Source organism: Tympanuchus pallidicinctus, unplaced genomic scaffold, assembly GCF_026119805.1.
Source record: "Tympanuchus pallidicinctus isolate F22 unplaced genomic scaffold, pur_lepc_1.0 scaffold7, whole genome shotgun sequence".
NCBI lineage: Eukaryota > Metazoa > Chordata > Aves > Galliformes > Phasianidae > Tympanuchus > Tympanuchus pallidicinctus.
This window is the reverse complement of record NW_026294791.1, coordinates 7,470,803-7,494,389: the sequence shown is the minus strand read 5'-3', so window position 1 is coordinate 7,494,389 and position 23,587 is coordinate 7,470,803. Positions and strand designations below refer to the sequence as shown.

The window sequence follows — 23,587 nt, the reverse complement described above, 5'->3', positions numbered from 1 at the left end:
TAGAGGCACTCGGGTGGAAGTGACTTGAAGCTAGCATCTCTGCTCTCAATCTCCCCACATAATGGGGATATAAATAACATCAATTAAAAAAAAGCCGTGTTCTTCAGTAAGTAAACATTTTAGAGTTGAAATTACTTGCCCTAAACCACCCAACAGTCCAAGGAGATTGAAGAACCACTGTTAAGACCTAATCCAGCATTTGATCCAGTAGATCCACGATGTTCCCATTCAACACAGTATCCCATACAAAGTAAGGTCCTCCTTGTTCTAATGTTGGGAGTACAAAAAACCAACCAAACAAAAAAAAACCCTAAGGTTTTACTACTGAAATCAAACTTAAATGAGATCTCACTTTCGTGTTGCATTGAACTTTGATTCAGCTTTTTATTCATGCTTCTCTTCCCCCAGCATACATCACACTAACTCCTTTTTTGCTGGAGCTCTCTATCGTAGGTCATTCTGAGGACCAGCCTGTTCACATTCCCGTACATTTATTAAGCTTGTTGAAGAATTCACAGTTTCTTGGATGCAGCAACATTTTGAGTTGTCTCAGGGAATAATCAGCAGATCTTTTAGCTGTAACTCACAAGATTTTGTTCACTCACCACCTCTTTGGAAATGTTTCCTTCCAAATTGGTGTATTATCCCTAATGGCTGCAAAAACTATCTGTGATAGCAAAGCAGCTTCTAAACTTGTCTTGTTTCCCCAACAACTATCCCCAACAACTGGCGTGCCAAGGAAGGCTGCTTACAATTCTTCCTCCTCAGTCCTTAACAGCTGGCAATGACCTCTCTTCTCAATGCAAAAACATAAGGTATCAAAATATTTCAGATAATAAACACCAGCCTTCAAACCATTCCTCTAATGTCCAGAAGCTCTTGAATTAGATCTCAGAATATAAAGCCAAGCCAAATATTGGGCTCCTCCCATCCTGGACATGCTTTTAAATTGCAAAGAACAAAAGCTTTTAATTTATATTTGAGTTTAAAAGTCTGAGAGCAATAATAAATTAGGCAAATAAACCTGTTGCCCAGGATCGAATAAGCTCTGAGAGTGCCTAACTAGGAACATGACTGGCAGTTAATCTTCTAACAATGAGTAGAAAACAGGCCACTGAAATTCTGCCCCTCTCAGAAGAGATTTACTTCACTTCTGTTTCTTCTGCAAGTGACTGATGTCTTAATTTCATATCAGCCAAAGTTAAAACCAGGCAAAGCCTGATGTACCGTAGGTGTTTGGAATGCAGGACACTGAAAGAATCTGAACACTTGAAACAACCATCTACCTTGTAAGGTATTTCTTAAATACATCACATACAAAATGAAGTTATGACTGTACTTTTAAATAGATTCTAGCAGCACGGATACAACACCATGCACTGCCCGTATCACAAGTCCAGTTACTGTGCAGTCTCACTGTTAATTACCACTGACTGCTGCTTTTTCATGTCGAGTCACTGATCTGAGGTGTTGCCATTCCTTTCACCAAAGAGGTTACCAAAGAGAAGAGATCCAAGAAGAGCAAAATTCCCACGCCTAAATAAGGAGTGGAAGTGCTGTTCAGGCACATGAACAAAAATGTCATCCACAGCTGGTCTTTCTGTCCCCTTGTAGGAATGGCTCACTAATCAGATTAGAGGTGTTCCCACTGTGACTGGTTACCAATTACACACCACTAATAACATGAGAAATTAAACATTTCCTGAATGAGCTCCAAATGTGAAAGCTGTTCTCCTCAACACAGCTCCCACGTCACAGAAATCAGACTTGCTCTCTCTTTTACATCATTAATAGAGCAGGAAAACAGGGCTGAAATTCCCAGTATTTTTTTTCAAGCTGCAGTTGTCTCAGAAGGCTCTGCAAGGGATGTCTAAGGACTGGACAAGGCCAGGACAGTTCAGATCATACACAAACTCACCTCAATTTGTGTCTAACCTATGCCCAAAAAAAAAGCAGACAGCTGCAGATTGTAGGAAAATAAAAGCATCACTCCCTTTTACTCAATTAACCCAAAAATGACATGTTTGCCCTTTCGTCTCTTCGGTCCTGGGCAGCATAAGCTGCCTCTATCTGTCTGCACAAACAAGCCACTGTTGGCAAGCACATTCTGTTCTCCATGCAGACACTAAGCACCATGGAAGCTGAGGGGAATAGTGATTCCAATCTCACCTAAATGAGGTGGAACCATTTCTTTATCTCAGATCAAGCATCCATACAAACCCAGCAGCTAGTCTTCATCATTAATTCAATTTTAACCAAAGGAGTATATACAAAACCTCCTGAAATTACTGAAATCCGCATTTTAACTTCCTTCATGTTTGCAAAATGGACTGGAGTGCACAAATTCAATAGCTTGCTCCAGATCCCGCCTTACCCTCATGAGACTATAGGATGCTGTCTCTGCTCTCAGCAGAAGAGGGCAACCAAGAAGCATCTCAGGCCATTGGGTCACTCCTTTTTCAGTCAGTCCCACCACAGCCACCACGTAAGGACCACCCAGTGATGTGCCTTATGGCTACTTTCAGCTCCATGCAAACAGACAGAAGCTTTTAAGGTCATTCTCTGGCTCATCTTCTTGAAGGCATCAGTATCTTCTGGTTTTTGGCGGGCTAAATTATTCAAGAAGTTCAGTCCAGGTGCACACTGTGAAATGCCAAGAGGGGTTAGGTTTTGTTTTGCTTTCCAAGCCCAGATGCCTCTCCCTGAATGACTAAATAGAATAATCCTGTTTCAATTATGAGAGCACTGGTCAGGTGATAGGAGAGCCCAGAGCCCTACCTTCAGAAGGGTATTAATCTTTACTTGCTTGCAGCAAAACACCACAAACCAAAATGCTCTGAGAAAACCACAGCCCTACTCAAGACGTACCAAGCTCAGCGTGAGCTTCTGATGTCTCCTCTCTCAAGAAGCATTCAAAGCCCTGCCCAGAGCTGGTCAGCATTCCCCCATGAGGGTGAATGAAGCTGGGAGCTGGTAATCTGCACAGCACTGCCTGCACGCAGGAGAGGAACTAAGCCACTAAGCCCAGGATGTTCACCCAGGCAATGACTTTCCTTGTGAGCCCAACACAAAATGTTTCTCCGAATGCTGCCAATATTAAGCCAAGGGTGAGCTAAGCTTCTTTGAGAGAAAGAAAATAACCCAGAAGTCAAATTTGACCTTGCTTCTGATGGACTAGAGAGTTGTTCCTTGCTATCCCAAGTCTCAGGTTAAAGCCCTAACCTCTATGCCATTCTTTCCTGCTGCTCTGCCTGCTTTTCAGCTAACTGGAAAGAAGGAGATTTTTGTACTGTACAACTCCAAGAAGCCCCCCTGAGCCCTCGCTCCACCTTCCCCATGTGTAGCCAGTGTGCTCAAGCCTTGCAGGTCAGCTCCTGGATTTGGCCTTTTATGAATAGATCACTATGTTGGCCACTCCAAGACGCACACAGCCAGTTGTATGTGGGGGAGAATCATAAGCAAGGGCAGGAATGCCCGTTTGGCAGCCTTTCCCACCTCCAAGTGTCTGCTGAATTCTCTCTCTTTTTTTTTTTTTTTTTTGGTCTCTGCCACCTAATTTTTAAGTCAGATTTCTATCTTTTCTGCCCATGTTAATCAGGAGAGCCTCTCCAGACTGACATAAAGTGGGCAAGTGCATGTTTAGTGCTGTCTAACTGGATGTCTTACAACATTTGGGAGCTGGGATTGTGATGGCACATTTCTACTCGCTCTCTTATCCTCTCTGGATCAGCTGGGGCCCATGTCCAACGTCTGTTTAGCCAGCAGTCAGCTGAGAAAAGACAGGTCAATGGAGAAGCAAAGAAACAGCTAAGAAGCTATGCTATTTATACAAAATCTTCATGTTTTCACCCACTCTTCCTACATACAATATATCTTGCTTCTGCAATTAAAACACAATACTTAAGGAGAAGATAATATTTCAAGCTGAAGAGCAAATTGGAAAGCTGTGTTTTTCATTTACATGAGTTAAACGCACAAGGGACAGCTGGAATGGCAGTTACAATTAGACTACCCATTAGGATGCATTAGATGACATTAACCCAAGACCTTTCAGGTCCACCACAAAGCAGCTGGGCTGCAAGGCAGCTTTAAAGCAACTGCGCCTTAAAGCAACACTCATGTTCAGTACAAACATTATAAGGGATCTTTTCTCCCCTTGATCATGGCACATGATCAGTGCTGCTGCTTTCTGACTACATGAGCCTGGCATTTCTTTCACAGCCTTTATAAGGTTGAAATCAAATGCTGCAATAACCCTTTCCTTACTGCACAAGTATTCCAGAAATGCTGTGCAAAATGCACCAGTAAGGACAGCCAGATGAGGGTGTGACCAGTCAGACATTTATCCCAAATCCTGCTTATTTGTGTTTTCCCTGTGAGGTTGGTGAGAAGGAAAATTATCCACTTTCTGAATAAAGAAAGAAAACAAAATATTGAAGGATCAAGCCACTGCAGAGCTACAGAAGCACTACTGCTTTTGCAATAACTACCATAGCTACTTATCTAAGCTGAGATTTTCCTCCTGGGATCCAACTTCATAAGTAACCGAAGAAAGACAGACTGTGAAACACCAGTGAAATATTAAAAGATTCATAGGATACTTGAAACGAACTTGAACTCCAGAGCTCCTGCAACTCTGAGTACCTCCTGGGATTTCACTTGGATCATAACTGAATTATTAACTAAAAAAAAAAAAAAAGTGGTGTGTGGAGAAATGAAGCTACTAACTTGTATATGGATAGAGATCTAAAGGGATTAAGAAGACATTTGAAAATACCAACGTTTTCCACATATCTCCTTAGTTATGAGAGGAGACTTGCCAGTGGGAGACTGAATGTTTTACGGGAAAACAATCATTCACAACCTGATGCGTTGCTGAGATATGTCTAAAGTTCCAAAGTCTCTGTGCTACCTCACTTGAATCAAACTACATGATCCTCTTGAAATCACTAGCAAGCTCCTGTTTGTAAAGCTGCAGAAAATCAGTCATAGCTTTCCACAAAAATGCTAGTTGTCCATGTCAAGAAAATTGTAGAAAGTCAGGCTGTAACAGGAGGGGGAGAGGGTTAGAAAAAGAGAGCATTGTTTATGGAACATGAAAAGCTCCAGCAACACAATATATGGAATTCGTAGGGAAACAGGCCCTTCTTTCTTTCTGTACAATTCAAATAATTCCAATGGCAGACTGGATATTCCCCAAAATGAGAAAGAAAAGCACAGGGCTGTCAAAGCAATTCAGAAAGAGTAAGTTGAAGTAAACATGGTGACTTTTTTCTTTTTTCTAAGGTTTAATGCTTGGAAGATCTTAACACTACCTTACATAGTGTATGCTTTTCATGGAACGGAAAGAAGTACGAGCTGCACCTCCATCCCAACGCAAGAAGTCTGCATGGGCTGACTTCTGCGTGAGCAGACATATCCTTAGATACAGACATGGTCTCTGCTCAAGCATGACACTCAATACACATACCTACCTCTAGTCAATTACGTGGTCTTCAGTTCTAATTAAGGCAACAGAAATACAAAATCCTACTGCTAACCTGAAGTTGTCATCTTCTGTCTCCTACTCCACCAAGATGCTCCAGTGATTGAAAGGATGGACAGGCACGTTTTCTTCTTGATTGACTGTTATGAGGAAAACGCTCTGAATTCATACCTTCCATACCTCTAAAACTTGCTATTGCTTTCCCTCTTCTGCTGGGAGTGGGAACAAACTGCTCAACGTTGAGTAAATCTCTGAACTTTTTGACTCTTTCTCCAGGAAAATCATCTGTCTGCCTTGAGCAATGAACATGAAGGATTTCATTCTCTTTTGTTACAGAAAGATGGTTTCCAGCATTTTGCATGATTCCGTTTTCAATAAGAAAAGGAGAAGTAATAGAAATGACAGTTCATAACTATTTCCACTTCCCTACTTGTTCTCTCTACTTAAATACACTTGCAGTTGTGATTTGATTATGATATGATTTTGAATAATTAGATCTAAAGATAGAAGACCAATAAAAACACAGAGCCTCTACTAAGCCAAATCCAGAGCAATTACAACCAGTAAAACCACTATATACTTTACTCCTCTGAGGGCTTCTGTTCTTGAAAGCACCACTTTCATGGAAGAGCATCTTTCAAACAGAGGAAAAGCTGTGTACTTTACCAAGTCAGGGAGATAGTGGATACGAAGTCTTGCTCACTTAACATTTGAAAGACTTATTGCCTGGTGAGCTATCTCACCAAGACTCTCTTGTTTAAATTATCTGCTTTAATGGATGACCTGAAATCTAAAGAAGTCAGTCTGGATCTCTCTTGCACAGAGCTTACTCTCTAATTCAATCCTGGCTTGTGTGTTTGAAGGAATGGGGCTTGGTTTTTTGCTTCCACTGACTAGTGTGGCTTTTCACTGGAAAGCTAAGAATCCCACCAACAAATTGCATTCATGCAGTCTGAGCTGTCTGCTTCACTTGCACAGAATGGGCAGAGTGGGAGGATAAAGCAGGGTATGGAAATTTAGGAATTAAATACATATTTTTTTAGCTTTAAATAGAAAACCTCCTTTGACGGTTCTAATTACGCTCAGACTAATAACATGCTTCCATTGTTTTGGGCGGTGATGGAGGAGTAACACATTTGCTTATTCATTTCCGTCAAAACAGAACTTAAAACATTTCTAGTTTCTAATCAGCAAGTTGACAGTCTGCCTCATAACTCTTCTAAAAACATTTCTGCATTTGAAGGCTCAGTATAAAACAATCTGATGCGACTGTGATGCTCACTGTAGAGCTCTTGACAGCCACGAGGTGTCTCTAGGAACTGTCCCAGGAGGAGTGGGAATGCTGGTTAACAAACAGGACAAAGCTGAAATTCAATATCTGTAGAAGCCCATTTGTTTGTCTGTGGTTGTAAAAAAAGAAATCTTTAAAAATGTCTTCTAATAGAGACGGACCAAGAACTTGCGCATCATGACAGCTCTATCCAAATAACTGATCAGCACTAACTCCAGAGAAAATATATTTACAAAGTCAAGGAATGGTAAAACAAGGAACCACATCTGGAAGTAGTAAAGAAAAACCTTAAATATGCTAGGAAATAGTTCCAACACTGGAAGTCACTTAGACAAAGGAATACGTTGCTAGTCGAGAATGCATGAGGCAACACTACAGAGAGGTGCTTCAGAGATGAATTTTGAATTTTATCATAACAACACCATTTGGCTGTGTCACCAAGAGCATTAAAAGCCATGCTGATACAAAGAACCTGAAATCTCATTATCTGAAACTTACATCTGCATTCGGGCAGCTACACAGCATACAGCGAATTCTTTCTGCACAGAACGAGTGATTAGGAGCTAGATTGCTGTTGAAATACAGGAAACAGACCCTATGTCAGGGAAACGTCATTGTCCCTGTAGTCACAGTGTCCCAAGGATAAGCCAGTATGGACTTTCACTGACTGAATCTTTTAAATGTTATTCTGCACTTACCAGACAAATAAAACTACCCACAGCTGAAACAGAACAGGGAGCAGATACAGAAATTTCTTTGAAACCAACCAGCAAAGGCAAATAAGAATGGGAAGCAAAAGGATAAATTTTTGACTCAACGACTGAACCAAGCACACAACCAGCTAATCTCCTTAGTGATGGAAAGGAGACATTTTGGGAGCAAAGACAGAGATGAGGGATTGAAAGTCCACTACAACCAATTTAATCTCTCTTAAAAAACAAAAAGCTTTCTGTCCATCCAAGCTACAATGAGGCCCTGGAGCTGCAAAAGATGCAACATCTGTATGTTTTTGTCTATGTGGTTTCTATACATGTGATTTTTATTTCTGAGATGAATTTTTAGTTAAGATAACCAAAAAGAGACCTCCCTGATCAGATGTTGAGGTGAAACTGCTATGTCCTGCCTCCCTTTTTCATCCAAAACTAGTTCAGGAACAATGAGTGGTCACAACATCTGATGCTACTAAAAGTTATGGAGTAATCTGACCCGCTTGAAATCAGATGAAAAAAACACATTAAATCTCCTATGAGCAAGAACAACTCCTAAGATGTAAAGCACTGTAACTCTATTAACGTCAGCACAGTACATTCACTATAAGCTAAAGTCATCCTACCTCAAACAACCTAGGCTACTCAGGTATCCTGGTAGAGAGAGTGTTAGAGAGCTCCTGTTAAAGAAAAGCCCAACGGCTTTCTCACCCAAAGCTGCTAGGAGACTTCCACCTCTCTGTTGCCTTCCATAACTCAGCAGGGAACAACATTCTACAAAAGATAAAAGCTAAGAATTCAGTCTTTTCTATCTTGGCTGTGTAGCTGTGAACTAACAGCACAAGAATGTCCATGTGGGTCAGCCACGAGGTCTTTGTTCTGCTGATGAGACTCTTGGGTTTTTCTAGCTACACTTTAAGTTTGAATCTGAGATATTTGAAGGAACTTTTTTTTTTCCCTCAAAATACAGATAATTATGTGAGTATTGTTTCTGCCTATGGAAAGCATTTTCCAAAAATAAATGGTTCTAATATCTTGCCCATCTTGCATGCACACAAAGGACCACACTGATTGTGTTTGAGGCCCCAGACAAGACCTGCCTCCTGCTAAGCCATTCAGCATGCAAGCACAGCCCTTGTAAGCCTGGAGTTCTGCTTGTAGATCCCACAGGATCTATGTGGTCTAACATGCTTAATGAATCATGTGAGGCATATCCTACATACAAGAGCAGGAGAAGAAAAAGTGGTGGGCATATAGCTGTTTTGGCTGCTGATCTTTCAGAGTTTACCAAGAAAGAACTTCAACTCAACATTTGTACATACTTCAAGTTGAATTTTCTTGGACTTTGTGTGCTGTTACTGATGACATCCCCTGCATTTGGACAAGTTGAGGCTACTCAAACTAGCCTAAAATACCACCCTTCCTCTTCTGTCATACTCTTGGACATCAACTTCTACACAGACCCTTCACAGAGTGCCACTTTACAGCTGCACAAAGCAGACGGATCTCTCTCCTTACAGACATACAGTTTGGGGATGCTTGTGAAACTGGTGGAGGGATCCGTCCAGCTCCAAGTCAGATGAGCTCTTGTAAAGATAACTAGATAAGCAAGACCAAGGGCATAGTCTTCCACTGATCCCAAATGTGGTGGGGAACTCAAAAGGCTGCAGACAAGAGGAAAGGCATTTTTGCCAAAATAAAAACAGTGTTTTTACTGTTTTGATAAACACAGTGGATGATAAAAGGTCTTGGAAGGCATTTACTCCATTTCATACCGGAGTCCTGCTAAAGCCAGCATGGCAGAAGACTGTAACCCTGTAAACATATGTTGTGTATTAGATTCTGATCTGGCAGCTTGCCTTAGGTTTTTGTTTTGTTTTGTTTTCGAAGCTCCAGTGAGTTCCAAATACACTTCCATGTTTGTGTTCCAAAAATGAGTGAAAGGCAAAATGCTTGAGTGATGGGGACCCTGGAGTGCACTGGACTATAAATCAGCAAAAAAGAAAGTTCCCAATAGTGTTGGCACATCAGGCAGAAGAAGACAAAAACGTCATCAAAACCCCTTCTTCTGTCCATATCTCCAACTTTCCCTTTTTCCCATGAGTCTTTCACAGCTGCTGAGACCTGTAAAAATCACTGTCCTCTATTTTAACTATCAAAAGGGACAGAGGTGACAAGGGAGCACCTATGCAGACAAGTTTCCTACTCCCAAACTACCCACCAGAAAAGCATCCTACAGAGCATCCTCCCAGTAACAACCAGCCTAAGTCCCTGTAAGTGCAAATGAAGAAATTCTCTTGAGAGACGTTTTATATTCCTTAGGATTGAAAGTTCTGGTTCTCATAAACAAATACTGTTACAAGAGGAAAAGCTGATAAGGATTTAGTCGGGGAATGTATATGACAAATAAGCAATTTGATAACTAATGGAATTGACAGGCACTTTCTAGTAGTACACAAGGATATGCAAATTGCATACTTTGATACACAAGCTGATCCAAAGGCAGTATCATTTTTAACCCATTTTATACCTAATCACTCAGAAGGAGGAAACATATACTTTTCTTTTCTTTTTTTTTTTTTTTTTTTGCTCTTGGGTATTAATCTTGACCTCCTAAAACCTGATTTTTGGGAACTAAATCCTTTGCACTTCATACTCTTGTAGACAACCAGCCCGCAGATGTTTTGTACAGCACAATGTTTTTCTTAAAGATCATCTAAAAAATGAACTTCTGATTACTTCCTCGGCATTTATTACTTCTTTTATGTCCCATAGCATAAATGCAGCAGTTTTGCTCTTAACAAAGAACTGAGAGCTTACTTGCATGTGTTGAGGAAATTTCTAGAGCAATTCTCCTGGCTAATATAGGATTTCTTTTCCTACTGGCTACCATGGATGCCAAACCACCACTCCTGCAAGTACACCTGTGCAAACTAAAGATGCTCAGTAAGGTCCTGAGCAAAGTACTGTCCCATCTGGCAGGAGATGAAGACAATTCATTATGTATGAAAGATACTATGACATTTCAAACTGCACAGAGAGAAGGAGTAGTACTGCAACTGCTCCCACAAAGGAATGAGATACTCAACATTTCCTCAGTATGGAGCAGGTTGAGAGATGAAGACTTTACATGTTTCACAGATTTACCCCTCTTACAATTAGAAAACAGGTACCTAACACATCTTCTTTATGGTCTCATACCACAGCAATATGAAAATAAACTAAAGGTTGCCCCTGTGATAACCACTATGGATTTGGTCACAGTTTCCTTATCCATGCTCTCCCTCAACTCCTTTAATGAGGAGATCAAAAGACAAAACAGAAAGCTGCCTGCTTTCTACGGCCTATGTTCTGCATAAGGGCACTCCAACAAGATGTAGATGAGCCTTGAGCTCATCTCTTGAGCTCATCTTGAGTTTCAGGCTCATTACTCTGGCCAGACAGTAGGCCAAAGCAGATGCCAAGGGCAGAATTCATTAAATATATCCCTTTATCCCTTATTAAATTCCTTGTAGATGGGGCACAATGCTGCATGCTGGCAACACAGCAGCAGGGCAACTTGTTATGGCCAGCCAAACATCAAATGACACTCCGTCGAGAGCTGCCTCCTACTCCAACTGCCTTTGAAGAAAGGTGTGATGATTTCTGCATGGATGTACATTTTGAATAAAGTATTTTAAAGCATGTGAGAACAAGAGCTGTCATCAAAATGTACTGAACAATTATGGGTTAAAGGTTGAACTATTATTACTTTGTGCCCTTCCATTCCCCTCCCCTCCACGGTGGGAAGAAAAGGGGGGATCACTCATTTGTATGCCAGCACTTCATTAATGTTTATAAAAGAATCCAAACATGCAAGCAAAACAAGGACTAAACACTCACGCCAGACGTGTGATGCGATAAATGTCACTGGAGCAAATATTTAGATCTGTTTACAGAGAGACCTATTAAGTCCTTTTTGAAAAGCTGTGCAGTGTTGTGGCTTGGTCTCTGACTAGCAGCTCCAGCGTAAACAAATGGAAGATGGCTAAGTCACTCTCTCTCATGTTGTTATGACATCTGGAAACCTGAGGAGATTGGGAGAAGCCAACTGGCTGCCCTACTGCGATGTCTAGCAACAAAGTCTTCTTGTTGAACGATGGCAGGACATGCAAAATGGAACTGCTGAATTCTCCAGCTTGTGCCAAAATCTAAGGATTTTCAACACAACAATCCTTCAACAAAAGTTGTTGCAACACAAATGCCCTTGGTTCATTGCTAATGATGCTATTCTGTGATGTCTGCCATTGTTAAAAAGCATTTGGATTTGTGCAAATGTGTTTCTGAAGGAATGAAAATGAGTTGTAAAGATAGGTGGAGCTGGTTTGTTTGTCAGGGGATGTAAATGTATCCCAAAATCTCTTGCCTGAAGAACTATGAGGCTCTGGAGACAGCAGTCCTGTAGGTGGCCCCTTCACATCAACATTTCATTGACTCTGGTCTCACCACATACAAGAATTTCTTTTTCTAAGAGAATTAAATAAGTTGAAAGGGATAAGAGAAATCTATAGATGGAAAAAACCACTGTCTTAGCCCAAGGCATAATAATAACGGGAAGTTTCAGCTTCTAAGGTCATGACTGTTTCCAACTAGTTAGGTAAGGCCTATAGATATCAAATTATCCTATATGTATGTATTATATATTAGGGTTCCTGGATGCTGCTGAAATAAGTTTTTATAAGTCTCATCCAGAACCCAGCTTGCTTTCTTTCTGTTCTGAAGAAACCAGAGCTCCAACCACACAGAGGAAGGGGACTCTATGTAGTGATCACTGCCAGTGCTGGCTGAACAAGGCAAGGGATAGCTGAAGAACAACACTTTCAGTTTGAAAGCACATCCTTTCCTTCCTTGACTGGTAAGAATGCTGGAATATAAGACCTAGCAGCTGTTACGCTTGTTTTTCTCTTTCTCTCTGATTTGGTGTGCTGGAAGAACAGGAAAATGCACACCATCAACCCATCCAAACAGAAAATAAACACCCTTTGTCCCTGCTGTATAACAGGAATCGATGTTTTCAGGTTTCAACTTCCAAGAGGAATTTATTTCCTAGATGACCTTTTCTTTTTAATTATAATCCTTGACTAATTCTTGCAGAAACGTGGGACAGTTTAGTGGCTTGGTCTCAAACCACGATTCCTTCCACAAAGCTACATTCTCTTACACTCCCTGCTCTCGGTATGCTTTTCTGCTTTTTGTATGTTAGACTTGTTACAGATGCCAAGCCTTAAAACCTTCTCAGTAGCACACAGAACATCCACAGGAAAGAGAGAGGAATCCCTTCCTCTGTTTTTGTTTAGCTACCTCCTGCTCCTTTGCTTTAGAGCTAACTCCTGTGGTTATTTATATTGTATGACCTTGAGATAAATGGCATTTGGCAGGCTGCTGCATAACTTTGCCTTTCAAATCAAACATTCTCGATTTCTTCCACCAACAATGGGAATAATTCCTGAATGTCTTTTTTAGGGTACTCCTTCCCACCCCATTGCCTGCCACAGAGTTCTTTGGGAACTACGTCAGGGCTGGTGAACTTTAGCTTGACTTTCTTGTTAGATGTGACTACCAAGTGGTGCGTGTGGTTTTATTCTGTGGTTTGGTGTGTGTGTGTTTTCTCTTTGTCCCAGAGCGTCTGCACTGCTGGTATTAAAGCTACGATTGTTCTATAAAAAGCACAGATCACTTGAAGGATCTGCCAAAGGCTTTATCTCTGAACAATCTTTGTCCGAACTTGCTTTGCCGTTAACCAGTTTTGACTCTCCATAATGGCTGGAGTTGCTTCGCTTTAACTGATATGTATCAAAGAGAACTGCTAAAATTAACTGCTCATGAACTACGTCCAGGATGTTAGATTAACTCATCTAGAATCCTTCAGTGAACAAACTGATTTATGATGTGTTATGACATTGTTACTTGATGTGTTGCACAACCCAATTTTAAAAAATGAAGAGCGCTCCATTAATAAGAGATAAATCTTCCCAGTGTAATTCAAATGAATCTGCAACAGCTTCAGAGAGAGCCTGATAAGAGATCTCGTGTGGGTTTTGGTGATTGTGTTTTGCATTCCTACAGATATCATCCACTGATATCTCTTTGTCAGTAATGACAAAACCCAAAATATGCCAAAACATGACACCTTTTAGGAGATTATAGCTCTTTGTACTTCCCAAAACACAAAACAGCATTACAAACAGTTCTCAGCTACTCCAAACTATACTTCCTTTCAACTTCAGATCCATAATGTGCTGAGTCCCTTGCAAAGCTGGCCAGTCACAGTTAACACACAGCAAGTGCTCAACGCAGAGAGGGGGAGGAGGGGGAAATAAAAAAATATATCCTTTAAGCATGAAGATATAAATAGAATCTTTTCTAAAGCAAGCACTATTCCATTACTGGAACATAAACCAGTATAAGGGCTGACTTTAAATTATTAAATTTCTGAAGTGTGTTTCAGATACATCCATGTTGAAGGCTCAGGTCTCTCTGGATACCCAACTTCAACAAAAATGCCTTTGAAAGTGAGCTGAATTATATACTGTACAGTATGTCTGATTTCACAGCCAAGCCACTTGAGCTAATAAAGAAAATCCTCCCTGGCCTCACACAATTAGCTGAGTAAAAAGCTAGTCAGCACAAGCCTGCATACAGCCACAAGCCACTCCATGAAGTCGAATACTGTTTCACGCCTGAGAATGTCTGCTGCTTTGACCCTCTGAACTTCACCTCACTACTGAAAGGATTATTTCAGAATGGCATATCATGGTTTCATGGCTTGATGCTCTGAGCCTTAAGCCGAGAAAATATCTTCCTGGTGATCTGGAAATGGAAAGGAGAAATGACAGAGAAACTGAAATACACTTTGCCTGTATCTGTCAACCAATGGAGCATGTGTTTGAAAACCTAGACACATTAGAACTAGTTTGGCCATCGTGGTACTGCTTGATTCTATGCCTTAATAAGTTATTTTCTTCAGTAAACAAATAGTGAAAATTTTTTAAGATGCCTGTCCTTTTTCCTGTATTAATCAGGAAAGGAAGTCATCACGAGAACGAAAGGCTTTCTCTGCAGCTGACTCACAAAAACACTGTGCAACACTTTAGCATACTCGCTTCCTCTTCTTCATGTGACATCCTAAAAATAAAACATCACCTGAGCTTGAAAAACAAAAGACAAGTTAACATCCCAGTTGGATCCCAGTGGTCTTTCCTATGTCAGAACCAGCTCCTCACGTGCTCTAAGGGCTAGCTCTTTTGCAATTAACAGTACTATGATGATTTTACCAGTGCTATAGAGCCAATGGGACACATTGGGATGCATCTCATCACAGCTCACTGCTGGAATAACATTAATCTCAATGATTATTTCTAAAACTGAATCAATTCGATGCCAGAAATACGAAGACCTTCAAAAGGTTGGGCATGTTTCTCAAATCACCCTTTCTCCCTCTCCCCATCTGCTGACTCTGCAAACTCCCATACTGTATTTTGTCTCACATTTAAATAAATACTCCCCATCACTATTACACTGTCACCTGTAATAGGAAAAGCCTGCAAGAAATCAAAGGAAAGCAAAATTTGTGTGGTGGCAGAAAACGTACAGAGAATAATCAGTCTTCATTGTGACTGTTAACAAAAGTAAGGGAGCCTAATGGAGACCTTGGATTTAATACGGTCTCTAAAATACTGAGGGGGCACTTTCAAGACACAGAATCTCCTACTTTAAAGAAATATTTTTCCTGTGTTCCTCATGAGATGACTTTTATTAAAATGGAAAGAGGTTTGAAAATGACTTGAAAGTTTCTGTTTCCTTTTTCTCATTCCTTGGCTCAGGAAGCGAGCTTGATGAATTTTGCCTTTCTCTACACAGGCAGCTCCTTCTCCATTTTCTGAACTGGGGATATTTGTGTCTCCCAGTGGGTACCCTAATACACGAACAGGGCAGAAGAAGCAAGTTTGATGAACGTGGTAAAGCATAAAGCATTCAGTGTTACTCCCTTAACTGTGTTGTTACGCTAGCTTTTCTGAACAGTGTTCAGCAGTCCGAACTGGCATCTCAATGGACTCTGAGATTTTGCAGGGATACTCCAGCACGAAGAACCTCTGGACCGGAAACCCATTTGAAAGGTTTTGTAACTGCTATGTTAACAGAGCCTAGGAAAAGAAGAAATCAGAACTTTTGCTTCTGGGAATGGTTCGGTGTTACCACCGGCTCCAAGAGACACTTTGGACTGCATACAGCATACATGTTTTGGTTCACATTAAGTGGTCTTTCACATCTAATGCTCCTGCAATCCTAATTTTGAAGAAGCCAATAATAAAACTCCCTTTTGACATCTGCAAGACTCTTCAGCCCTCAGTGTTGTTCAAGTGCCTGGACAGAGGTGATCGGCAGTGATTCACTGATAACAAAAGTAATTACAATATTTCAGGGATGATGATTTCTTCAGGCACAACTGTCCAGTGGGATTCCACACACAATGAGAAACGGAGTGTCCAGGTCTATGTCAAGTGACCCTTAGAGTGGAAAATCTAGGGTCTTTGATCTTATTCAAACTAAAAGTACTTTTGCTAATGAGCCTCCTCAAGTCGCACAACATTCATCCTAAGATGCTGAACACATGGTTTTAATTTACAGTTTTTAGCAACTTTCATTTATATTGTGCTAGAAGTCCTGAAACGACTTGCGGTAGAAGCTCTACAAATTCAAAACCCAAATGGCAAGCACTGCTGTTGGAACAGCCAGTGATAAAAGTAGCAGTCATCTGTGCTAATTCCTGCTCAAGCTTCTGACACAGGTATTAACCATGTCAATTCTAATTCTCTACGCATTTAAATGACAACTAGACCCAATAAACAATAACAGTAGCACAAGGCACATGTGCTTTTAAACACTGGAGAAAGTAAATCCATGGGAATGAACAAGGTGCTATAATTACTAGTTTTTGTCGTGTGTACAGCCACTCATGCAATTTAATTGCTTATCTGTTCCTGGTCTGCAAAGGGTATGTATACAGCTTTGTTACACTTCCAGTCCAAGAACCAGGATGTTGAGCTCTAACAGCAATGTCTGCAATTAAAAGCTCTGTAAGCACCAGCTCAATGTCCGATGTCTCAAGCAAGCTGGAACCCATAACTCTGTATGGGTTCGAATATCAGGTTCACAGATAGTTGCAATGTGCAGAAAAATACCTCAGAGACTTGCACACATAATGACTTCAAGAGGTTCAGACAGGTATTGAAGCTTTGTGGCTACTCCACAATGCCTTCTGTGGATTTTTGGCCTAGCAGCATCTATGATCTCAATTGTTTATTGGTTTGAAACAAGAATTTGGGAAAGTGTGTGGGTGCGAGGCAGACGTGTCCCTGCAAAAGAAGCTCCTCTAACGCTGACTCTTGAAAGTTAAAGAACAAAGTTCCCAAACACTTGTCCTTGCTGAAAAACTACGGTTCTGTGCTGCCCTAAATGGTGTGTGCTCTGGGGAAGACATCCAAGCATGCAGGGAACTCCTTTAATAGGATGAAAAGATGAAAGAAATCGCATAATTTAATGTGATTCAAGTGATAGTTTTCTGATTCCTTCTGCTTTTTACCTGTCTCATCAACTCCTAATGACAGAGAAGAGATTAATGTTTTTTCACCGTAAGGCACAGCTCCAAAGAAACTTTTTATTTTGCAGTATGTCCCCCTGAAGTTCCCAAATACACTTTGCCAGGAGCCCTGCCACTGATCTCTGTCTCTGCAGGAGAGCAAGGTGAATGAGTGCCCTTGCTTAAGATCCTTTCTGGCCTTTTCAATACAGGAACTTCTGACTAGCCTGAATGATGCGGGCTGGCTTTATAACGTGGATTGCTACTCACCAGGGAGCTGAGGGGAGGCTGTTAAAGACTTTCTGAGGACTGTAGGTTGCACTATACTTCAGGTTGAGGTTTTTAAGGTCAATGGTTCATTCTGTTTATAAAGTAAAGCATTCAAGGCCCACTGCAGGATCCTGACTGCTCTTGCAAGAGCATCAGAAACCAAAAGAAGGCAACAAAGAAAGAAAAAATCATTTTGGAGGGAGTATCATTTTCTCTTGAAGAGCGGCACATTCTGCAATTACTGGGGGACAGTTTGAAGCTGGCATAATGCTCCAGGGAAGATCTCATATGGATTTGAAAGCAGCAATAGTGCTCAAAGACAGAGATGGATTTGGGCCACCTATCCCCTTATCTCTTAGCAGTGGTGGGGAGTGAAATCTCCACTAGGGAGCAAAATGTACCCAGGTCTGCTCATGGGAGGCAGGTACCACTGTCTCAGGCTTGGATCTTACCAAGGGAGGTGTGAGGGAAAGGAGGGGCTTGTATCTCACCTGTTCCATATCCACCACTAGCAGTTATACACACTATAAACACAGCAGATGAATTGCCAGCTGCCCCTCGAGCCGTCATTAACTGATAGGCTATTTTCTTAACAGGCATCAAAAGCCAGAGTGAGCCTTTCAAGTGAGCTATGCTGAAGAAGCACACAGTGGCTGTACAGAACAGCACATACAGTTAGCTATACCTATAAAACACCAGCCACTGATCCCTTCAGGTGTTACTGCAACTACTGTAGTTTTAATACCTGCACAGTTTCATTCTCAACAGTTCCCTGGCACAGATGTAAGGCTGCTCCATCAGCACTCAGAGGGAGCTAATGGAAGGATTTCTATTTCTGCTGTACGAATTTCTGCTCCACGGATAACTTAAGTGAGGAATTCTTTTTTATGTCGAGGTTGGAGTAGGAGGTGATAGTTTGATTGAAGCCAGCAAGCTAAAAACTACGTGCACACATGTATCAGCAAACCCTTAACAACATCTCTTCCAACAACATGCAGCAACCTAAACAGCTGATACTAAACTATTTTTGATGATTCTAATGAGGCCCGAAATTTTTTAAAAGCAAAAAGGCACAATTTCTGCTAGGCAAAGACCATTTTTCCTCCAAAAAAATTAAAAAAATAAAAATTATTCCCTCAAATACATTACACAGACTGTCAGAAGTCAATAGGTTTTTTGAAACTGAGCCCTTTAATCTGGTTTGAAACACTTGGAGCCTGGATCTTTCGTTCATACGAACAGGCAAATTTCCCTTGAAGTCAGTTGTGCCGGTTCCTATCAGCTCAGAGAATCTCTGCTTTAGGATTACAGAAATGTTTAATTTTTTTAAGGGCACAGGGGAGACGGAGTAGCAAGTCCACAAGCTGTGGCCCTGCCTAAGTATCACTGTGCCATGCTGCTTTGCCATTGAAGGTCCAGCTTCAAGGCTGCAGATCTGTCAGTGACCAAACTTGATGGACCACCCATTGGCCTTTAATAAAACAGCACTTGTTCCACCTCTAATCCTATCACTAGAGTAATCAAAGCTGCCATGTCCCAGGGTTTGATGGAACAGCAGGACCTGGGAAACGAAGACTGATTTTGTTAACAAAGTAATTTCTGCCTGGTGAATGCTGTCTCATTGCTAGAAAGTAGGGAGACAGGGTTTATTTGTGCAGAGAATGAGGCGGTAAAGAAATGAAAGGGGAAGAATGGTGAAGTGTGAAGTTTAATCTGGCACAGTCTAAGATTTCTTTCTTTGAGGCTGTCTCTGATCCAATCAACACCGGTTTGATATTTAACATCTCCCCCTGCAGTTTGAAATGATACCGGCCAGAGAATAACTCAGAAAACCCGACTAGAGGAGGAAGAGAAAAGGGGCTGCTCACAGCTCCCCTCTGGCCTAAGATCTCCCTGACAGATCAATCAGGATAGTGAGACCCTACACAAAATAGCCCTTACAAACCCTGGGATTAGAGGCATCTGGCACTAGCTGCCGGCAGACTCTCCCTGCAGTCAAAACTTGCAACAGGATGGGAAAAAGTTTTTATTTTTAACTCCAAGGAAGGGACATTCACAATTTCTCAGCTGAGGATCTTGCTATAGGGAAGGCTTTGAGCTCCAGCTACCAGAGCCTGTTCCGCAGGGCAGAGCGGTCTGACTGTCAGTGGGGATGTCAGTTGAGGACACACAGCAGCTGCCAGCCAAGGACACGCAGCACCTGGGTTACGAGCAGTCCCTGCAGCCCATGGCCCACCATCTGCCCTCTGTGAGGGAAGGACTGTCAGAGGACACACAGACCCTTTCCCTTTAGCATCCTCCTCACTCAAACATCAGTGTGAGGAGATATTTTTCACCACAGAACTGTGCAAGGGTCTTAAAAAGGAGGAGGAATTTGGAGCATCTCGTAACCTCAAAGCCCACCTGGCCCATCCTGTGCTGGCTGCAGTGCCTCTGCCTAGGATCAAAGACAAGGCCCTGAATGAGCTCCATCTGCCTTGCCACCAGCTTTTCTCAGTCCTGGACCACTTTTTGCACTGTAAATAAGCAGCTATATTGTCAGATAGAAAAGTTATCTGCTGCTTCTTTCTGCATTTTTTAACTTTTTCTATCTTGCCTTCAACGAAACCCTGAAACCACTTCTACCAAGAAGTGCTGAAATTTCAATCTCACCTACATCCGACTTCAATTCTCCTGTTGTGAGGCTCCTAGCTGAACTCTTTGCTGCAATTTGGAAGCCTTGCCACCAGCAACAACACCCAGATTTGTGCCACCAGCAGCTGCAGAGACACAGGGGAAGAGCAAAGATGCTCCAGGAGTGTGAGCATCCCACTGCATTCCCAATGTGCAGTGGGAAAGCACAGCAACAGGAACAATGCACGTCTGGGAAAGCAGCTTCAAAACTCCCAGCAAAAACTCCAAGGGGGGTACAAAATCCCAAACTACAAAGTTTGGGGACTTACAACAAAAAACAATGCATTGTGCTCTTACCTGCAAGAGCTAGCTCTCCAGGAAGCAGCCAATTATATCAGCCACCTTAATCTTTTCATCCGGTTAAGACAATCAACATTTCAAAGCGACGCACAGAACGTTTCAAAGATCGTTCCTGGTCAAAAATGCAAGTGTATCCTCTTTCTTTCAGAGCAGATCAAAACCAAGCACCACACCGGGACCACTCCTAGATTTCTTCCTCCTCGCAGTATCAGATTAACAGATGCGGTGCGTGTAGTCAGATTAAATATTTGCAGTAGCACAAAGCTGCCTTTGAGGGGGAGAAGTAAAAAAGCCTTTTTCTTCTTTAATTTGCTAAGGGCAAAAATACTGGACTTTGGGGACGGGGGAAACAAAAGCACTGACACGGTTCAGCAAGGCTCCATTTTAAAACCTGAACTCTAAGTGCTGGAATTACAAGCAGTATCTCTGTAACAGTAATGCTGAAGACAGGTAAAAACTGCTGATGCCCTTAGCAGATTCAGGACCGTAATTTATCACAGCTGTTCCCATCAAACTGTGCAAACACCCTACAAGACAAAAGCTGCTTAATTTCTGATTTCCATTTTAGTGTGCTTTAATTATGTGTTGCTTAAGGAAGGCTCTAAGATATGGAATTAGGAGGTGAAACCTAGCAATAGCAATCCACTCCACTGAATTAGCACAGTAATACAGCGAGCAGTAGGACTGCCAGACAGCATGATAACTTTACAAATTACTATTGTTAGCCAACCCGCCAGGTGTCAGGATGCATGAAATCTCGAGGAAGCGAGAAAATAAATAACTGGGTGGTTTTGCTTAATGTTGTCTCATGGTGTTCTGGTGGCCTTGTTCCCAGAAAAAGCTTCAGTGTATGAAAAATGCCCCAAATGCCAACGCACAGAAGTAGCAATGTCAATTCTCTGCAATAATTACAATGTAATTTTTTGTATTGACTAAGATTTTTTTGCATAGATAATTTGCCTTTACTTGCTGGTAGCACTGACACTTTGGCTGCTCTTTTCTAGCCTAAATTGAAGGGGAAACTTTTGTTTCTGCTTAAAACATAGCAAATAAGAGTAAAACAAAGTTATGGTGAGAGCAGCTGTTGAGTGTGATACTCTCTCCCTTTTCCTGTCCCTCTCACTGCTCTCACCTAAAAAGAGTGCAGTATGATTCATTTCTAAAAGGTTTCCCAAAGGTACATCTTTAATCAAGTGCTTTCACTTGCTTGATTCTAACTTCCATTTCTGACCTATATAACCACATGCTACTGGATGTTTGCAGTGGTTAATTATTTTTACCTCACCTTGAAGAAGGAGTTCAGCAGCAAGTATAGGCACTGACACCTTTTAAACAGAAGAAAGTAAAACAAATTCCTTGCTTTGCATGCATGCTAAACAATGCAAACACTCAGGGGGCTTTTTAGATTTTTTTTTTAATCCTTCTTGTAATTACCCCAAAACTGTATGCAACCAATCTTCTCCTATGCCTGTCCACAGGCAGAATTAGTCCTCTAGCTGAGAACATGAGATGAATCATATGTAAGTGTAAGCTGCACTCTTCAGAGAGTCCCCACTACAGGGGAGAAGACACTCTAAGGACATTTAATCACACCAAAGATCAGCCTTTAATCCTTACTTGCACATCACCAAGAATTCTTTTGCTCAAACTAGGACAGTAAGATACAGCTGGAAAGAGCTGATTTAAAATTAATGCTGAAAGGAAGGCTAAAAATGAAATACTGTAACCGTAACTGACACCATTTTAAATTTCCTCTGGATTATTTGTTTTCTTCCACACACATTCATTTCCTGAATTTCTAGTAAATCTGATTTCGTATAAACAGTTTCACAAAGCAAAGTCAATAGCCGTGCCTGTGCTCCTGATTAATCCACTGAAATGAAATAGACCTTATGGCTTAGTATTTGGTTGTTTAAAGCTAAATCCACTGAAAAAATTCTGGAGTCCAGTTTCACCAATAACTTTTGTTTCTTAATCTACATCCTTTTCTTTCTTTTTTTTTCTGAACTTTACCTGTTCTAAAATGAAAAAAGTCCATACGGACTGAGCATTTAATTTCCCCCAGACCACAAGGACAACGTGTGCCCATTTCTTCTGACCCACAGTAACTATTAAAAGACAACCAACAGTTTGCACATACTTAAATCCATTTGAACAATTGCTGAATTTCTATTTCCATTGTTCATGCTTTATCCTCTTCGTGACAAGCACTGCAGAGCTGCTTTATTTAAAAACAAACAAACAAAAAAGCACTTTTTACTCCACTCCAGCTGAGGAGAGGCGTGGAAGCTTCCCTCGCAAGTGACAAGCCAGTGGACACACACATTCACACCCTGCACATTTGCCTCTCCAATAAATAATAGACAAGATAGATGCACAGCGCTTGCTGGGCACATCACAGCCTCTCTGAACGCAGCACGACGGAGATCCAGCAGCCCAATGCAAAGGCCCACACTGCAACACACCTCACCGCAACAGGTTTCAGGTTCACCTCAGTAAAGCAACTGAAATAGGAGAGTGGCTGCAACCTCCTGGAACAAGCCACGAGGCCCAGAAGCCTCCTTACCTGGGAGAAGTTGAGCCCGTTCAGCGGGTGACACTGCTCCTCCACCCTCTCCACCGCGCCCGTCGTCTTCTTCATCCTCTCAGCCTCCTGGGCGAGGTAGAGATCAAGCACCGGCACTCCTCGGGAGCGGATGTCGGTCTCTGTCAAGGAGTTCACCATCAGCATCACCCAGACGGGCCTCTTGCGCTCCCAGTTGCCGGCGATGGCGTTGAAGAGGTAGTCAGCGTAGAGCCCTTTGCCCCGCTGGTCCGGGGTCATCCAGTGGGGCAGCATCAGCTTGATGTAGTCCAGGTGGCGTTTGAGGCGGCGGTAAAGCTCACGGGGCAGCACGTCCTGCAGGTTCTCCCCGTGGGGCAGCATCTGGCAGCTGGCCAGCCCCGAGATGGTGTAGGGGTCGGTGAGATCCAGCTCGAAGTAGACGCTGGAGCTGGCGTGGAAAGCGGCCTTAGAGTTGTCGGGGATGAAATCCCACACCCGCGTGTAGGGCACGTGGATGGTGCCGAAGAGATAGGCGGGGGGGTCGCGGCGGATGGTCCAGAGGAAGGAGTTCAGCTCTCCTTGCTGAGGGGAAGGAAAGCAGAGGACAGTCAGTGGCGGAGGGTCAAGAGCCACTGCAACAAGAACGAGCGACCCACGGGTGGCAGGGAACGCTGGGGGACCGTCCAGCACAGCCCCA

General features: G+C 42.1%; 1 protein-coding gene across 2 annotated transcripts in view; it reads right to left on the bottom strand.

The window, feature by feature from the left end:
* The window catches only part of TRABD2B (TraB domain containing 2B), a 257,922-nt gene that overhangs the window by 233,865 nt on the left and 470 nt on the right, over positions 1-23,587 (bottom strand). For both annotated transcript variants that reach the window (XR_008202202.1, XM_052665961.1), the window contains exon 2: positions 22,912-23,472. Coding sequence is in view for 1 of the 2 variants with exons in the window: in XM_052665961.1 (XP_052521921.1) it covers positions 22,912-23,472 (561 nt within the window). In the remaining variant the exon portion in view is untranslated. The remainder of the gene's footprint in view (positions 1-22,911; positions 23,473-23,587) is intronic.